The sequence below is a fragment of the Canis lupus genome, chromosome 22 (assembly GCF_011100685.1).
Source record: "Canis lupus familiaris isolate Mischka breed German Shepherd chromosome 22, alternate assembly UU_Cfam_GSD_1.0, whole genome shotgun sequence".
NCBI lineage: Eukaryota > Metazoa > Chordata > Mammalia > Carnivora > Canidae > Canis > Canis lupus.
Genome location: NC_049243.1, coordinates 24,645,906 through 24,665,419, shown reverse-complemented (window position 1 = coordinate 24,665,419; position 19,514 = coordinate 24,645,906). Strand labels below are relative to the sequence as shown.

At 36.4% G+C, this 19,514-nt stretch overlaps 1 protein-coding gene across 1 annotated transcript in view; it reads left to right on the top strand.

The window, feature by feature from the left end:
- The first annotated feature begins 5,202 nt into the window (after positions 1-5,202).
- Positions 5,203-19,514, top strand: part of KLHL1 (kelch like family member 1) — a 370,435-nt gene continuing 356,123 nt past the window's right edge. The window contains exon 1 of the mRNA XM_038569718.1: positions 5,203-5,789. Coding sequence (XP_038425646.1) covers positions 5,290-5,789 — 500 coding nt within the window. The 5' untranslated portion in view covers positions 5,203-5,289. The remainder of the gene's footprint in view (positions 5,790-19,514) is intronic.

The following is a 19,514-nucleotide window of genomic DNA, read 5'->3' as shown; positions in this document are numbered from 1 at the left end:
GAAATATGGAAGTGTAAAAATGTGACATGTGTCCAAATGAGACATGAAACAATAAAATATCATTCACAAAGTTCAATTTAGGTAGGTTTAAAAGAAGAGGGTATTTTCAGGTCTCTAAGAAAAAAAAATGGAACCATATAGAAACTAATATTTTTAATTTCTATTATTTTTATCCACATTTCTATAGACATTATAAGCATTTTCCTAAAACTTCCAAATCTGCATTTTATACATTTACTACTTACTATTTTATCTCAATGTTAATGGTCAAAATTTCATGGGGCACACATTATCTCAAAATGATCCTGGAAAACTTAAATATAACATATAAGATACTGAAATTACTTTATACTATGGAAATCATAACACTCTGGAAAACACAAAGTATTAGTTAAGCAATTTTCTCTTTAAAAGATTGCTGTATTGTACAAAATAAGTAATACGATTCCTCCAAATGTTTTCTACAGCAGAAAGCATTCTTGAAAAATAATTATATATATTAAATATATCTATATCTACATTAAATATGCCCACATATATAAATCTATATTTACATAGTTGTGGAAATATTTTCATAAAAGAGGTAAGAGTTCCTTTGATCATATCGTATTGCCCTGACCAGAGTGATTAACCAAACAGGACCTAGACAAAATTCAAAATAATGGACATTCTGCACATTATTTTGGGAAATAAAAAGGTATTTAAATAAAACCTGAGTCATCATAAATATGACTGCATTATTTTAGTGCCGTTGTGCATTCCTAATTCATGCAATTAACTCAGCAATTTGCATATGAGAATTTCTCAAGTATATACACTTATTGCCTGATTCAAATCAAAAGGTCAAATAAACCAAAGAGGTAGAGTGGATTAAAATGGCCCCTGAGGATCAATTAACGCCTACAAATGATGTTTCTTAAGCAGTCATTCAATTGCTACTCAACTAAACTATACCTATACTGTAGTGAAGATTAATAGACTTTGAACAGGTTATATTTGCTTTAAGAGTAGTAGTTCTTGATATTATACATAAGATCATACATACATACATAAGATTAACATTAGTGCTATATGTTATTGTGTTTCATTCATCTTTGGAAAGAAAATGTCATTACAAAATGGTCTTCATTTAATTTCCACATCCACAATGCTGTACATTCATTTTAAATGGTATCCACTTGTTTTAAAGGATATTTTCTAGTAATGTATATAGAAATACATCATTAAAATAAAACAAAGATCAACAAAAAACAAAATACAGCCACCATAATAGCACATGATTATTCCAGTTGGAGCATAATTAGTCGTTTAAATGCTTTTGTTGAGTGTTACTATATAGAGGCGACTTATTTGACATCCTAGAAGGGCTGTCAAAGGAAGAGAGTCAGAATTCACTTTTCCTGGATAAGCACACATCTAACTCTGTTTAGAAAACAATTACTAAAAGGGAAGAGTCCTCAACCAAGAAAATGCTTGGGTCTAAATGCAACTTTGTTTATTGCTTAAATGTTTGAGTTATAGGAACTTTCAGTGTGGCATATTTAACATCGATGATGGATTTAATAATTATGAAGAGTTTTGTACACGTTTATAGTTATAAACACTTGAGCATCCTCCAGATTTTTAGTATCCCGATTAATCTTTTTTGCTCAGGTTGTGTCAGGGAATTATGCAGTACTATGAACACTCATTTGAAAGATCTTGATTGGCTAAAATGACAGTTCAATTTAATTAAATAGGATTAGAATAATTGATTTTGCCTTTAAAACAAAATGTAACAAAGTGATTATTAAGATTCTTTTAAAAATGATCTTTATTATGTCAATGTCCTCTTCTTATAAACTTGGTTACCTTAAATCTTAATTTAATTGACTTGCAAGTCAATTATTAATTATGACTGGCTGACCAATCTTTTTGGTTGGCTCTTCCAGCCAGGTCCCAGCAAAGAACCTGCTTGTTCCATATGTGCTACTACTTGGCATTGGACCCAGAAGGCAGTAAGTGCTCAGTTATTTTTTTTTTTTAATTTTGAATAGTGGGTAAATAAATTAATGAGCACAGTATTTGAAAAGGCATAACTTTTTCAAGCATTTTTTCTAATATGTAAAGCTAAGTCATGATATCTTAGTAAATTCTTTTATTTCCTTTTCTTCTTTCTTTTCTTCCTTCCATCATTCTTTTTTCTTTCTCCTTCTTCTTTCTTCCTTTCTTCTTCTGTCTTTTCCTTTCCTTCCCGCCTTCCTTTATTCATTTTCTCCTTCCCCTCCTTCTCTCCTTCTTTTCCAATAATAGTATAGTAATAATAAACAATAAATAATAAATAAATATTAAAGTTTAAGAATATAATCAATCATCTTCTTCAGTCATTTCACTTTAACATAATTTCAGGCATACTCTATATTCTAAATCCTAAATCTTTTACTTGATAATTTAAATGAATTATGTTTAAATATGTTCCTCAGCAAGAGTGACAATTGTATACAGATTGATATATATGGAAAAATAGCTATTTTAAACAATTCATTTGCAACAGTGTTTTCCACATACAAAATACTACTTTAAGACTACCAAAGACTAAGAAAATGTACTAAATATCATACCAGACTAACTACCATAGTCATCATTTGTTAAATATGAATTAATGTTTTAATTCATGTTCCCTCAGAGTGAAACTCAATATTACACATCTTTTGGATCATATATATTATTGACCTTTAAATAGACAACTTTTAAGGTGTATAACAGTAAAATCAGTATTGCAGATTAAAAGGGCTATACAAAATTTGAATTTCAGAATACCAACAAAAATGAATTTTACATTACAGTTTTTGATGATTAGATATTGATTAATGAAGAATATATACATATAACAGACTTATATTACTTTTGTTATTTTAATTAAATTAAAAATTATGTCAAGTTAGAAAAATCTGAAGCACCAATTTCTTTAGAAATCATTTAATTATATGTGCCTGAATTTCTGCATTACCTCTGATGGAAAGTTTTCTCTGTCCTGTTTGTGATGTGTAATTTCATACACTGTTTTCTTCCCTAAGGGAAATACTTACTTGATTCAGTTCTTGGATAAAAATGATCTGTCACCATTGTTTGCTTTAAAGGGCTTTCTTTCCTTCTTTCTTTCTTTCTTTCTTTCTTTCTTTCTTTCTTTCTTTCTTTCTTCTTTCTTTCTTTCTTTCTTTTCTCTTTCTCTTTTCTTAACACTGAATACTGAAAGAAAAGTCAAGGCAGTCCAGCTGTAGTGGCATAAATCAATATTTAAAACGCACAACAGTGATTTTTCTTTCCGTCAAAGTGGGGGAAAATGTGTGCTTAATTTCTTGTTTTATTAAAATGTCCAACTTTGTCTAGGAAGGACTTCATATGTAGCTTTGGTTTTTATTTCCGTTTACTGCTCCACAACAGGGTAACTAACAGAACAGTAATATAACTGCACTTGAATATTTGATTCCTGAGCCCTGTTGGAGGTTGCTGAAACTGTGAAGTCCATGAATGGAAAACAACCACCTTTCCGGTGCTCTTGGGGGACCTTCCTGACTCTTTGACCCCCTTCTGCCTTCAGCAAAGGTGACTGGGCTCTATTTTAATGGCTCATTAAAGGAAAAGATGAAAAATGTCCAAGTTGTCATAGCTGGAAAGGCATCATAATCCTCATCATTCTATACCTCGGTATAAGGGAAAATACATCTTTCCTTCTTCAAGCAGGAGATTTTTGCAGGATAGTAGTCTTTGGAGATAGATATTGCCTAAACTCTTCCATGCATTTCATATCACGATTTATGCACCAGAAGGTTATGCCTTGAAATGCTCCTGTATCATTTTATTCCACTTCTTTGTTTACATTGGGAACAGCTTTCATTCTAAGGCTACACACCAAATGCACTGATTTTGCAAAAGTCCTCCCCTGCGCTCAGATGCCCATCTTCATATTTCTACCGGGTGCCTCTGGCCCCCAGGGTGAAGCACTGCCTGAGTGTATTAATGGCAGACTCACCATGTAAGTGTCAGAACGGTGGCATTATCACACTTTGACGCCAGCATCACTGTTTCTTCTGTGTCTCACCGCAGAGAAACTAAGGCTAAAGGTTAAAGGATGCGGTTTATTAAATAATTCAAGCCATTAACCTGCAACCTGCAAACCGATGGCAGCCTATTAAGTTTCCGCTGCCATGATTCGTGTTTGGTGTTTACTGATGCTAAAGCATAATGCCTGTTTGCTTTACTTTTATTGCTACCCAGTAATGTAGTGAGGAAGGGGGATGAAAAAAAGGTGACAGGACCCAGCAAGGGGACAATAAGAGCGGCAGGCTCACTTGCATAAAGAAGATTGAAGCCTTCCCTCCCTCCCTCCATCTCTCCGTATAGGCCCCAGTGCACATCTGCGTCACTTGCAGGGGAGGAGGAGGCGCTGAGGCAGAGAGAAAATTGTACTGTGAGGACCTTGACAGCTTCACGGGCGGGTTTTTCCTTTTGCCTCCCTATATTTTCTGGAATATTTGTTTTTCTCTTTTACACACTGACTATATATATATATATATATAAAGCCACCCCTTCTCGCCTTGCAGAAGGCATCTGACTTTCTCATAGATACCCGGGCAAGCTCCCAGAGCATCCTTGGAGAGGCCAGGGACAGGGGCGCAGGTGCACCGAGAAGACTAGGGGGTGCGCTTCTTGGCGACTTGGGGCTCTCTCTGTCTCTCTGCGCTCCCCAGGCGCTGAACTCTGAGCTGCAAGGACAGGAGAGCCGACACCTTCCCGACGGAGGCTCTGCCGCGGGTGCATCCCAGGGAGGGGTCCCCAGCCGCCGCCGCCTCCCGAGCTTCGGAGCGCGCAGACCTGCCTTCTCCGCGCACCTCCATCAGCAGGGTCGCCCCTCCCGGCCGTAACCACGGGGCCCCCGAGCGCGGAGCGCGGATCCTCTGCCCTCGGCGCCCGGCTCCTGCCTCTGCTCACGGCCGGCGGGCCCCCCGCGCGCGGGTGCCCCGGACCTGACCGCCGCTGAGCCGCGCGGCTGTGCCGTCCGCGCTCGGGCGGTTGCCGGGCAGGGCTCGCAGGGCGCGCAGGGCTCGCAGGGCTCGCAGCCCGCCCGCCCGGCCGCGCCGGCTCCCGGGGCGCAGAGGGCGCAGCCCGCCGCCTCCTCCGCCTCCTCCGCCTCCTCCGCGTCCTCCGCCTCCTCCGGCCGCGCGCTCCGCGGGCTCCGCGGGCCTCCCCCACCAGCCCGCGCGTCTCCTCCCGCGCCAGCTGAGCTCTCCTGGCCGTCTTGCGTCAAGCATGTCTGGCTCCGGGCGAAAGGACTTCGATGTGAAGCACATCCTGCGCCTCCGCTGGAAACTCTTCAGCCACCCGTCGCCGGCCCCCGGCGGCCCTGCGGGGGGCGGCTGCCTGCAACAGGACGGCAGCGGCAGCTTCGAGCACTGGGGGCCCAGCCAGAGCCGCCTGCTCAAGAGCCAGGAGAAGGGCAGCGTGAGCACTTTCTGGAAGAAGCCTTCCTCTTCCTCCTCTTCTTCGTCTTCCTCCCCGTCCTCTGCCTCCTCCCCCTTTAACCCGCTGAATGGCACCCTCCTGCCTGTGGCCACCAGGCTGCAGCAAGGGGCGCCCGGGCAGGGCACCCAACAGCCAGCCAGGACTCTCTTCTACGTGGAGTCTCTAGAGGAGGAGGAGGTGCCGGGCATGGACTTTCCGGGACCACACGATAAAGGGCTGGTCCTGCCAGAGCTGCAAGTGGAGCCGGCCAACTCGAGCCAGGCAACAGGTGAAGGATGTGGCCACAGGTACAGTAAGTCCCCACGGAGCACCTAGCGCCCCCCCCCATTTCCACTCGTTTCCTCCGCACCCCCCCCCCCCCCCCCGTGTGCGCCTCGGTACTTACTAAGCCCTACCACGTTTCAGGTTTGACATTTTTTGATTGAGAGACGGCAGCTCGGTTCTTATCATCCAAGTTGTTATCTCACTAAAAGTTTGCTAATTCATCTTTACAGGCTCATTCATATGTTTTGTTGTTGTTGTTGTTGTCGTCGTCGTCGTCGTCGTCGGTGGTGGTGTGGTCGCTGTTTCTCTCTGCCGGTCTTCAGAGCTGAGATCGCAAGTTGAATATGTGTGCGTTTTGGTGAATCTGTAAGTGGAGCGGTTGTCACGTTTCTGAGAGGATGGGGTTCCTCTGTCACCTCCTGCCATGGTGTCATGTCAGTCTTGCAGATGGGTGGTGGGAGGTGAAACTTGCTCTAAGCCCCCTTCAGAAGCATCTCATGTACTGACTGGCCCAGAAACTGACCTGGGGTGATATCCAGGATCCCTGGTCTTGAATCTGTTATTCCGGGACTAATGAGGTGGGCAAAAGAGGCCACTGGACAGCAGTATTTTCTCTCTGTGTCTTATTTTTTTCTTTTGTGAAATATGGTGCAATTCTCTATCGTAACTTGCCTTCTTATCCTACTTTGTGTTCACTTTTGCCTTGTTCAGAGTCTTAGAATTAAACTGTTGCTGAGTCCCCTTGCATTCAGCTCTCCTGGTTTGTTGGCTAAGGATGGGATTGTGTATCTTTAGGAAGCAGGTCAACATGTGTGCTTTGTGTGTTTCTAATATTACATTCTTCGAGAAGAGTTCTACTTTCGAGACTTACGGAAAATCTTCACACACATAAAACTTCTAAGTTTTACATTTTTAGAGAATTGACTCATTATTCTGCATTAGATCATTACTACTTTTGGCATAGAGTGAGGATATGAAAAGATTTGCATTTAAATTCATATGATATCAGAATACATTATTGAGGAACCATAGGAACTATAGGAAAATGATAATGAATGTGTTAATGAAATTTAACTATCACTTAATAACAAATTAGAAACAGAAACAACTTTTAAACTTCTGGTTGATTGAATCAGCTTCTTATAAAGTTGATTAAGTCACAAAGGGAATGCATAGAGCAAAATAATATTATAGTCGCTCTTTAATTATTTGACAGATGTGAAGTTAAAGATTTAAAAAATCACCCTTAAAATTTTCAATTATATGAATTATTTGGATTTGAATTGGAATTTTAAGACCCTTGAACATAATCTGTGAAGACATTTATTATCACGTAATATTATTAAAGTTTAATTTAAAATGTTCAAGTATGACAAAGTTTTTTCCATATAAAGCAGACCCAAATAAAAGTTTATCTATTATTCAATTAAGTACGATACTTAACCAAGACAGTTATAACTTTAGATACCATTAATAATATAAAGTAATTTGATTTATGTATTCACTACTTACTATAGTTTTAGATCTTTTTTATTCCAATAAAATATGTTGGCCTTTACCCTCTTTAAGGTAGAAAATATAAAACTTTTTCTTCAGTTTTCAAAAATCATAAGCACTTTGCAGTTCACCTTATGTATTTAAAAGAAAACAGTTTAGGTTAAATATTTGCTAATGACCATATTGAAACTGATATTTTTATAAGTTGGACAGTTCATGAAAAAAGATTATTTTTTAAATTTTGTAAAGTCTTCAAATCAGCTTAAAATTGACCTTCTGAACTATTAACATTTGACAATTTTTATAAATTTGTTTTATAACAAACACATTTTTCAGTAAGTGAGGTATATTTGTCATGAGTAATTTCTGAAGGTTTTCATGTAAGTTGAAGAATTTGAAAATACTAATGAAATACTGACTTAAGAAATTATAATAAACAAAAAATAAAACTAATAACTAATATAGCTCAGTTAGGGACAAAACACCCATTGGGTATAACTTCTGGTTCTCAAATTTTGAACATATACCAGTGTTTTTATTCACAAAGAGTTGTAAGTGAAAAGAATTCTGAAGATAAGCAAGTACCACCAAATCCATCTTAGCTATTGGAATGAGGGTTTCCTATGAGTTCTTACATGTATAAAATATTGAAAATCAGGTCTTATTTATTTTAAAAATCTTATTAAGACTTAAATCCTTTAGATAAATTTGAAATTCTTACTGGACAAATGAGTTGGCACTGATAATGCGGATTTCATGAGTTCCTAAACCTTCATAGGTCATTGGTTCTATGCTTGTGATTGATGGAAGCCATGCTACTATGCTTGATAGTCACTGCATATAGATATTACACATATATTATAACTACATATGTGTAAATTTTAACATGTGGTAAGAATAGGGTTCACTTTTCAGAAGAGACAGCATTTCCAAAGTTAAGTACTGAATAAAAAATAATATGTAAAACAGTCAGTAATATGGATTTACTTTTGTTTCCATCACAGGACATGCAAAGAATCTGCATAATGTTTATAAAGATCAATGAGTACATAAACTATGTAACCCCTGCATGATAATTTTGATTACTTGGGTCATTATTGTATCACCATACTATGATGTCACATTTGATATTTAGCATTTTGTTTTATCAGTTCTGACTTACATGCTAAATCAATCTTCATGTCTAAAACAAGAGTTGGCCTCTTTTTTTTTCTCTTCATTTTCTGATCTTTTTATTCATCTGGTCCTTTGTTAGGAACATTGTTTTAGACAAGTATAAGTAGCTCAGTTGGTTTAACTTGTTGTTCAAACAGCTGCTACAGGATGCTCAGGGGAAAACTGCCCATAATCTCAGAAATTCTGGAAAGGTCAAACTCTAATGGAGTTTAAACATAAAGGTAGTAAGAAGACACTGGGAAACTAATTTATTGCCTAAATCCAGCCTTTATTTTATCCCATCCTACTAGGCATACATAAACAGACCTGAGTATTCTAACAGCTTAACCATTACACCATTAAGAATTCTAAAATACAGTAATAGGCTTCTGACCTATGTTATTAGTCATTTATTTTCTCTACTTAGTTCTGAACTTTTGTTGGAAAGTATATAATTTTCTAGCTAATCAGATTATCATATGTTTCTGGTGTGGATATTTTTACCCAAAATTCTATAGGTAGTGAACTAAGAACCAAAGGGAAATATTTATATTCTTGCAGTTTGTAGTAACGTGAGTGGGAAAGGAGATGCCATGGTCAACTGCTTGCTTTTTAGTTTTCTCAATTCTCATACAATGCTGTCATCTGATTCCGTGGCCTCAGTTTCTGTCCGTAAACTGTTTTTCTAAATTTGCATCTCAAAATCTAAACGTCCCCTCCTTGACCTCTGATCTCACACCTCTCTTATGGATATCACAGACACAAATAAATACATGTATAAAACTGAACTCATAATCTCCCCCTCTCTCTTGCTCAGTTTCCTTATTTATCTCAGAGAACAGCTCTCTATGCATTAGGTTGCAGAAGCCAAAAATTCCAGGATTGTGTTTGCCAACATCATCTTCCCCATCATTTTTTAATATTCCACCAAGCCCTGTCACTTTTGCTTCAAATATTCCCCTCCTTGGGGCATTTGGGTGGCCCAATTGGTTAAATGTCTGACTCTTGATTTCTGCTCAGGTGATGACCTCAGAGTCTTGGGTTTGAGGTCCCTGTTGGGCTCCACACTCAGAGTGGAGTCTGCTTGAGGATTTTCTCTCCCTCCCTCTCCCTTTGTCCTCCCCCCCTCTCTAAAATAAAATAAATCTTAAAAATTTCCCTCCTCTATCTCTCCTGTATCCCTCCAACTCCTTGTCTACCTAATTCTAAGCTACTGTCCCTTTACAACTCAACTTCTACCACTGCCATCTACATTGTCTTCCCTTATTAATTTTGCCATCTCTAATTCATTCTCCATAGAGGAGTGAATGAAAATCATAAAATGAAAATCTGAAACACTTTGCTGCCTCTATGGCTTTCCTTTTTTTTGGAAAACATTTCTGCCACCATCTGACCATAATCCATACTGCTAAGCCCTGGATGATCTGTACTTTGTCTATTATCAAGGTCCTTCATTCTCCAACCTCCCCCGCACCTTCTGTCTTCCAGACTCAGGGTCCTCCCGTAGTGTTTTCCTCTACCTTTGGGCCTCACAAACTTATTTTGTCCCGTTCTATAGTGGTTCTTCTTCCCTCAACCCACCCTTTTCTGCCTTCATTCTTATTGATCATTGAAATGTCTTAAGTAAGAGCTTTGTACCTTTCTCAAAGAAGCGTTCGTTGATACCCTGGGCAAATTAATTTAAAATTTTTAAATTTATTACATCTGCTTATTTTTTGTTCTTAGAGTAACTGCTCTCTACTTTTTCTTCAATTTCTCCTTGTCTCCTGTAACCATATATTAATATCTGTGTTGTTTTTATTGTTTGTCTCTAACAAAAATTGTCTAGTGGACAGTTATTTTCTATTTTGCTCATCATTTTGTCCCTATGGTAGAGCATATAGTTACTCAATAAATACCATTAAGTGAATAAATACTTGTCATCATCATAATGAGTGACATTGATTAAGAACTTCCTATTTGCCAGATAGCATGTTGAATATTTATATTGTGCAACTTAATATTCAGAACAGTCCTTTGATTCTGGCACAATTATGCATCCCTTAGGTATAATGATTACATAGATGAGAAGACTGAGATATAGACAGGTAATTAATTTGCCCAGAATCACAGGCTTCTAAGTAGTACAGCTGCACTTTGAATCCTTGCTATCTGACTCCAGATACCATATTCCAGGCCACTGTGACAATTCTCCTTTCCCTCTGCTTAAACAAAAAAACAGAACTAAAGAAAAGAAGATATAGTTAAGGTGTGCTCAAATAGTTTTCTTATTCCCTTGGTTTGAATGTTTAAATAAACTTCTTAAAATAATAGTTATGGACAATGTTTGATAAGGCTTGAAGATGATTTCTTAGCCCAAGTTAGAAGATACCCAATTTTTTTCCTGAAATATGGGTTATTCCATGTGTTTTACTTTATAATGAAAACTATGAAGAAATAGAGGAAACTAATTTAATTTTGGAATCCAAAAGAGAGCTTTCTGATAGAAAATCTGTTTCTGAGGTGCCCTAGTGGCTTAGTTAGTAAAGCACCTGGTTTCAGCTCGGTTAGTGATCTCATGGGTCATGGGGTTGAGCCTCACTTGGTACTCCGCACTCAGCGGGGAGTCTTCTTGAAGATTCTCTCTGCATCTCCCTCCACTCTTGCATGTGTGCTCTCTCTCTCTCTCTCTTCTCACTCTCTCTCTCTCTCTCTCAAATAAATAAATCATTTTTTAAAAAAAGAAAAGAAAAAAAGAAAATCTGATTCTGAGGGTCAAACAATAGATACAGAAAATGTTCACTAGAAGAAAGCACACCCCATTAAAATCTCATGGAGGTTGATGAGATTTTAAACAACATATTTGTTGAGGGTGAAAAGGAATCAGCCTTGCCTCAGTCAAAAGGAAAATTCAACTTTAAAAATGGTTAGAGACTCCTTCAGGAAAGCAATTTTCAAGCTATGTTTTTATGGAACACTAAAATGAAATCATGTTCATGTTTTTCCTGTAAACCCAGTTTCATAGTGAAAGAGTATGGGATGATTTTACTCAATTTTATGTCTCCTTGGCTAATTTATCCCAGGCTGGTGTATTATACAGTCTACCACTATTTAAACCAGAACTAGCAACAAATAATACCTTATTTGAGACGTTCTTTTACTTATTTCAGGATGGATTTATCAATATTATGTGGTATTTTATGAAGAAACCCACAATTTTCAGTGCCCTTCCCTCTCAGCAAGTTTGCTTCAGGCAAACTAAGATTATAATGGAGAAAGAAATGTGGTCACTAGGTTGGATTTGCAGGTATCCACAACTCCAGAGCCATCTGAAAGAAAGATGTGAATATAAGTGCAAAATGAAACAAATACAACTTTGAATTATAATAAACAAAGAAAAGCTATGCGAATTGAAGAACTATTGTTGGCTTTACATTGATGAATTTTTAATGACTACTATGTAAACTATGTTATTAACTTCTTTAAGGTACAAGTTTAAATAATCTAAAAATAATCCCTGTCTAATTAAAATGAGCATGTGGCTAATATAGATTATAGTATTGATCAGAAAATTGTTTTTGTTGGCTTATTTTTCTAAGTCTCAAAAGATAATTTGTGTATCTGGAGAATAGTATGCTTTTCATGACTACTTAGGTGATATGCTTCTAAGTCACATTTCATTGGTTTTGACCAAGAGCTCATATGGAATTTACTGAAAACTTAAATCTGCAGCATATTTTAGTTTCAAGTTTCTGAAAATTAAAATGTGCATTTTATTTTATTTTTATTATTTTTTTAAGATTTTATTTATTTTTTCATGAGAGACACAGAGAGAGAGAGGCAGAGACAGAGACATAGGCAGAGGGAGAAGTAGGCTCCATGCAGGAAGCCCAATGTGGGACTCCATCCTGGGACTCTGGGATCATACACTGAGCCAAAGGCAGACACTCAACCACTTAGCCACCCAAATGTCCCAAAATGTGCAGCATTTTAAACAGAGTCTTTAAGTAACAAGACTTTACTGATTTTATTTCCAAAATAACTGCAGGTGTTTTTGTGTTAGTTGTAAAACAAATGCTATGAAATGGACATACTAGTTTGGGCCAAATAATAATTTACCTTTCTACATTTAAAATAATGTTATTCAAAACTTTGAAGAAAACATCTTATATATACACAGATAATCTGAGCAGCATTAAAGATTCAAGACTTTGTAAGTCAAGCATAGGCAAAACAACAACAACAACAACAACAAAAACCTGTTGCACTATATAAGTTTGAGGTTGGCTACATAGCTGACTTTTCTGGCTAGAATTTGAAGACAGATTGATGCTTATGAAAGCTTAACATAGTTTTTCCTGACCAGAGAGAATATGTGCTTATAATTTAGGATCCCAATAAAAATCTGTTTTGAATATACTATGAGGTAAATCATTTTGACTGAAGATCATGTCACAGAAATATTGCTTTTTGAAAGTGATCTGCAAGTCTCCAAAAATAACAAAGAGTGGAAGAAGTTGATGTTAATTCTAATTCTGGCCTTTCCTATTCCTTTGGTGGCCTTAGTCTAGTTTAGATAACTGATTCTCATAGGAAATCTTTCAGTTTGAGTTCTTATCATAATTGTTTGTAACACTGTGTCCTGGTAGGTCATCCAGGCACCATTTTTCTTGGTGATATTGATTGACATTTGTTCATGCAAATCAGCATTTTCATCTCAACCAAAATATAGTGGAACAACTTAAATTATGAGGTCAGAAAATTGGTAGAGGAAGAGTTCAATAATTTCATAGTGTTTTAGAAGGTGAATGCCAGAAACCTCTTTTTATCAATGTTAAATATATAATTTTGTTTTGTTTCTTTTTTTTAATTTTTATTTATTTATGATAGTCACACAGAGAGAGAGAGAGAGGCAGAGACACAGGCTGAGGGAGAAGCAAGCTCCATGCACCAGGAGCACAACGTGGAGTTCGATCCTGGGTCTCCAGGATGGCACCCTGGGCCAAAGGCAGGCGCTAAACCGCTGCGCCACCCAGGGATCCCTTGTTTTGTTTCTCTAGTAGATTGTAATCTTACTAAAATATCCAGGATGTTTCTTTAGGTCAATATTCAAAGGTTCAGAGCTTCAGAGAAAATTCAAAAATAGCGTTTGGAAAGAAAACTGTTTTTAAAATCTATTATTTTTAAATTTATGAATACCAAAACATCCTGACTTTCTAACTCTGAGAGTCAACCTCAAACTCTACTATTTTGAAAATAAATTTGGAGTTGTTTTTGTCATTTGTAATAAAATTTAAATTCAATTCCTACTTTTTTAGTTACCTTACCTTTGCTGTACTGGTATGTAATTTCAGTAGAGAAGTTGACACAAATCAGTACCTAGATATTTCATATTTGGTGATCCCCTGATGATCTTTAAACATTTATTTGTGTAATTTTTTTCTCAAAAGCCATGACATTTTGTATATAATTAGTTTATGATTCTGGTTTGCAGTGGCTTTGGTTCAATCAGTAAACTATTAGTAGCAGTAGGGATATGTTCATATCATCTGTATATAAATTATAGGTTGTTAAAAATAATTAAAATGACAAAAATCCTGAGCCAAATAATATTCTAATAATTTTATTAAAGTCACTATGAAAGAACTGGAACTCCTGTCTCTGGCTGAGATAGAATAACAGGGACTGAACTTATCCTCTCACCTGAAACAGCAACAAAAAGCAAAAGAAGGAAGGAAGAAAAGAAAGAAAGAGGACAAAGGCAAAAAGAAATAAAGAAAGAAAAGGGGGAGAAGGAAGGGATAAAGAAGGAAGGAAGGAAAAGAAAGAAAGAGGACAAAGGCAAAAAGAAATAAAGAAAGAAAAGGGGGAGAAGGAAGGGATATATGAAACAACATTTTCAAGACATTGAACATCAGATTCTGAGAGTGATTCTTCGGATGTGGAAAGCAAGTGAAAGAACCCTGTGATTGTCTCTTTTTACTGCCCTGAGAGGGATTCCAGGCACTGATATAGACAAGGAGAAACCAGGAGAAATGTGATAATCACCCTGAACTGAAGGGATGGAGCTGAATGTCCAGGGAGTCCAAAGCAGTAAGATATCATAAGACAGAGTGTCATAAAAATGACCTGTACAGGGATCCCTGGGTGGCGCAGCGGTTGGGTGCCTGCCTTTGGCCCGGGGCGCGATCCTGGAGACCAGGGATCGAATCCCACATCGGGCTCCCGGTGCATGGAGCCTGCTTCTCCCTCTGCCTGTGTCTCTGCCTCTCTCTCTCTCTCTGTGTGACTATCGTAAATAAATAAAAATAAAAATAAATGACCAGTACAGAGAGAAAACTCCAAAATTCTGTGGAATTACCCTTTGAATATTTAGCAGATCAGTATTCGGTGGAATAATGACAGATACATGTGTTTAAGAAACAACCCAAGTCTTGGGAAAGAACTGTACCAGAACCAGAACTGTAACACCTGTTCCTAACAATCAGAATGGTGTAATTCATGGAATTAGACAAAGTATTTGGAGGGATATTATATTAGTAATAGGAAATGACTAACCCTAGAATAAACAATGCGATGGTTCCACTTAACAAATCTTAACAGCAAGACCCAAAAATATCAAACTGTTTACAAGTAATGTTAACTGTGCCTTGGAACAAAATTGAAGAATAAATAAATAACTATTTATTATTTAAGTATGTAATACCAAACAAGGTAATTTTTGCAATGTCTGACATCAAATTGAAGATAACTAATCAACAAAGAAGTAGGAAAATATGAACCATAATGAGGACCAAATTCAATCAATTAAAACTGACTTAAAACTGTAGCAAACAAGGTCATTAATGCTGTTAAACCATATTTCAATACTCAAGTAGTTAAATAGGGTCATGTAGACAGGAAAAAAATCAATATCAAGCTGCTAGGCCAAAATAAAACTATAATACCTGAGATAAAAAATATGCTGGGTGAAATTAATGACAGAGCACAGATTGCAGGAAGACATGGCACCAGCTGGTGCAAGGAGTGGAAACCATCAGAATTGATAACTACATGAGTTAAAAATAAGATTATGCTTTATTTTTAAAATCTGGAACATTTGAAAGTTATATGATGGTTAAACAAATAAAAATACTATAATATGAGGGTTTGTTTACCATATGTATAAGACAAATGTGTCACAACAATAGCTTTCAGACTGGGAAGGGAGAAATGAAAGTAAAGTATTATAAGGTTCTTATACTAAGTGTAAAATGGTATGTCACTTGATGGTAGTCTCAGAACTATATTATAAATTCTAAAGCAACCACTAAAATAACAAAACAATGATAAACAGCCAGAAATCCAAAAAAGAAGATAAAATGCTGTCATAAAAATTATTTAATTAATCCAAAAAAGAGGAAATGGGCACAAAAGTGGGGCAAATAGAAAATGCACAGTACACTTACAGTCTGAAACCTAACTATACTAATAATTACATTAAAAGCAACTGCTCTATGCATCTGTAATTAAAAGGCAGAGATTATCAGTCTGTATAAAAAGTCAGATCTAAGTATATTTTGCTTGCAAGAAGTACACTTTAAAAATAAACACTTGTGTTGGTTAAAAGAAAAAGTATAGAAAAGATATAGCATACTAAGATTAATCAAAAGAAAGCTGAAATGAATATATTCATACTAGATGAAATATAACTCAGAAAAAGAATAGGGATGCCTGGGTGGCTCAGTGGTTGAGCACCTGCCTTCAGCCCGGGAAGTGATCCTGCAGACCTGGATCGAGTCCCACATCAGGCTCCCTGCATGGAGCCTGCTTCTCTCTCTGCCTGTGTCTCTGCCTCTCTCTCTCTCTGTCTCTCATGAATAAATAAATAAAATCTTTACAAAAAAAACAAAACAAAACAAAACAAAGAATATTGATCTGCTGACAATCTTGAACACCTACAGGTAACATCATAATGTTGAAAGAATAAATATGTTTCCTCTAAGACCTGGAGCAAAATGAGAATGCCTTCTCTCAGTTTTATTAAACAGTGTCGGAGATGCTAGTTAGTTCAACAAAGAAACCAAAAGAAATAAAGAGCGTTTATATTGGAAAGTAAGAAATAATGATTTTGGGATACCTGGGTAGCTCAGTGGTTGAGCGTCTGCCTTCACCTCAGGGCATAATCCCAGGGTCCTGGTATCGAGTCCCCCGTCGGGCTCCCAGCATGGAGCCTGCTTCTCCCTCTGCCTGTGTCTCTGCCTCTCTCTCTCTCTCTCTCTCTCTATGTCCATCATGAATAAATAAATAAAATCTTAAAAAAAAGAAATAAAATAGGTTTAATTTGTACAAGAATTAACCTTATATAAAAATGAAGTAACATGGTCTTTTTTGCAGATATAATTGTTTATTAGAAAGAATTTTTATGGAATGCAAAACAGATAATGACTTTTTTAAGGTGGCAGAATAGAGAATGAGTATACAAAGATCAATTATATTTCTATATATTATCAAGGAAAAACTGGAAACTAAAAATATAAAAATAATAAATTTCATAGTAACATCAGTAAACTATGATATACTTAATAATAAATATGACCACAAATTATGAATGACTCATCCACTGAAAACAATACAGCCACTCTGATAGAAATTAAAGACCTAAATAATGGAAAGATATACTATATTCATGGGTAAGAAAAATTACTATTAATAAGATGTCAATTCTTTCCTAGTTTGTCTATAGATTATACACATCCTCCAAGAAAATCTCTGCATTTTTTCAAATAGACAGACTGATTCTAATATCCGTTGAAAAATTTAAAAGACCTAGAATAAACAAAATAACTTTAAAAAAATGAATATATAGTTGAGGACTACCACTACTGATTTCCAGACTTGTTATGAAGCTACCCACAGTAATCAAGACAATGTGGTAGGGGTGCCTGGGTGGCTCAGTCTCTTAAGTGTCTGCGTTGGCTCAGGTCATGATACCAAGGTCTTGGGATTGATTCCCACATCAGGGCTCCTGGCTCAGTGGGGAACCTGCTTCTCTGTCTCCCTCAGCCCCTACCCCCACTCAAGCTCATCATACTCACTCTAATTCTTTCTTAAATAAATAAAAATCTTTAAAAAAAAAAAGACAATGTGGTATCAGGATAACAATATGTAAGTCGATTAATGGGGAATGGATAAATAAAATGGATAAATAACTCTGATAATAGCCATATTATGATATACGTTAAGCTATTAAAAAAAAAGAATAAACAACTGATCATTAAACACCATGATTAAATGAAAAAACTTTATGATAAGCCAAAAAACTTAACTGTGTGATATATTTTGTCCTTAACAGTTACCTATTATAAGTCAGACAAACGTACTCATTTTATTGATTATTCATACTTTTAATAGAAATTTGAATCTCACTTGACTTGAATCATTTATTGGGGACACCCAGGTGGCTCAGCAGTTGGGCATATCTGCCTTCTGCTCAGGATGTGATTCCAGAGTCCTGAGATGGAGTACCACATCAGGCTCTCTCATGGAGCCCTCTTCTCCCTCTGCCTGTCTCTGTCTCTCTCTCTCTGTCTCTCATGAATAAATAAATAATTTTTTTAAAAAAGAATCATTTATTGGAGTCAAATACCTCTTGAATTTGATACATGGCCTAACAGTTATCCACTGACATCTTGTAGAACTTGATAATGAAATATTCACACTGAATCTTTTGCTGTCTTCCTCTTGGCAGCAGATGACAAAGAAGGGAAGGCTAAACAGTTTTATAATAAGTGTCTCTGCAAAGAAAGTTCAGAAAGCCTTGCCATGTGACCACAAGAAACTTTATCTTGAGACAATAGAAGCATCTCCATTGCCAGTACTATAACAGCAGCTATACTACCCATGAGCTTTACCTTAATGGCACAAAAGGGAAGAAGCTATGTCCTGTCTTCTTCTCTGACTTCTCCTTATATTTTACCAGATGACTTGAAAGTACCACAGGCCTATTTTTTCATAGAGAAAAAAAGGGCTCCTTTTTCACTCCTTCTTGTCCTAGTAGATATAAAATATTTACATGTAATCATTCTCCCTAACAACAGCCTTTGACTTTTAAATAGATTTCTTATCAGGTGTATTTTCAGCTGTAAAATGAAATTTGTATTAGTTATAGAGCCCCTGAAAGACACAATTTAAAAATATTCTCTGAATGTAAATTTTCTTTTACTTTCCCCACATAGATACATCTATTTGAAATCTTAACTAAAGTTCAAGACTCTTTTGTATGTGTCCTCACTCATACTCTTTGCTTCATACCAAATTTTTCTCTAGGTATGATAAATATTTTAATTCATCTTCAAAAAACTCCAGAAAAATATCTTTATAATATCACAACTAAAATATGTATGGTCTATAAATATTGATAATTTTATATAGCATGTGTTTCTGTAAGTTAATAGTATTTGCCTTCAAATATATCAGCCTCCACAGTTGCATGTTACAATAGAAAAAAAAAACTGGATTTGGCATTAGAAAACCCTAGTTTTAGAGTAAACTGCTTTGTGTAGGAAAATCTCACCATTGCTACTTAAATTGCTTTTTATCTCATTTTGTCATTATAATATGATGGGATGTGGCAAAAAATACATCATATCTAAAGTACTCTAGTCTTGCCACCACAAAAGAAAACAGTGGATCCTTACCTATAATTGATTCAGCTTGATTCCCACTATAGCAGCATGAATTAGGCTGCACTTGGACTACTTAAGATATGAAGTAAGCTCTAATTTGAACACTCAAGGTATATTCTGAGCCAGATGTACCCCAAGGAAAACACTAAATGTTCCTTCACTTAATGAAAACTCTTTTAAATCAGTTGTTCATTTCCAGACAATATGCCAGCTTCCTGAGATACAAAGAGACACATAAAACTCCTTTTTTTTCAGAGTAAAAAACTAGTAATAAACATTAACAGATAAGTAATTTAGAAATTTAACTTGTGCTGTACTAAATATGTATTAAAAGATATTTTTAGAAGTACAGGAAAGGACGGCTTCAAAAAGGTCTTAATAAAGTTCAGATAAGCATCAGCATGTACAGTTGTCAATTAGAAAAAAAAAAAAAAGAGCAAGTGAGTTAAC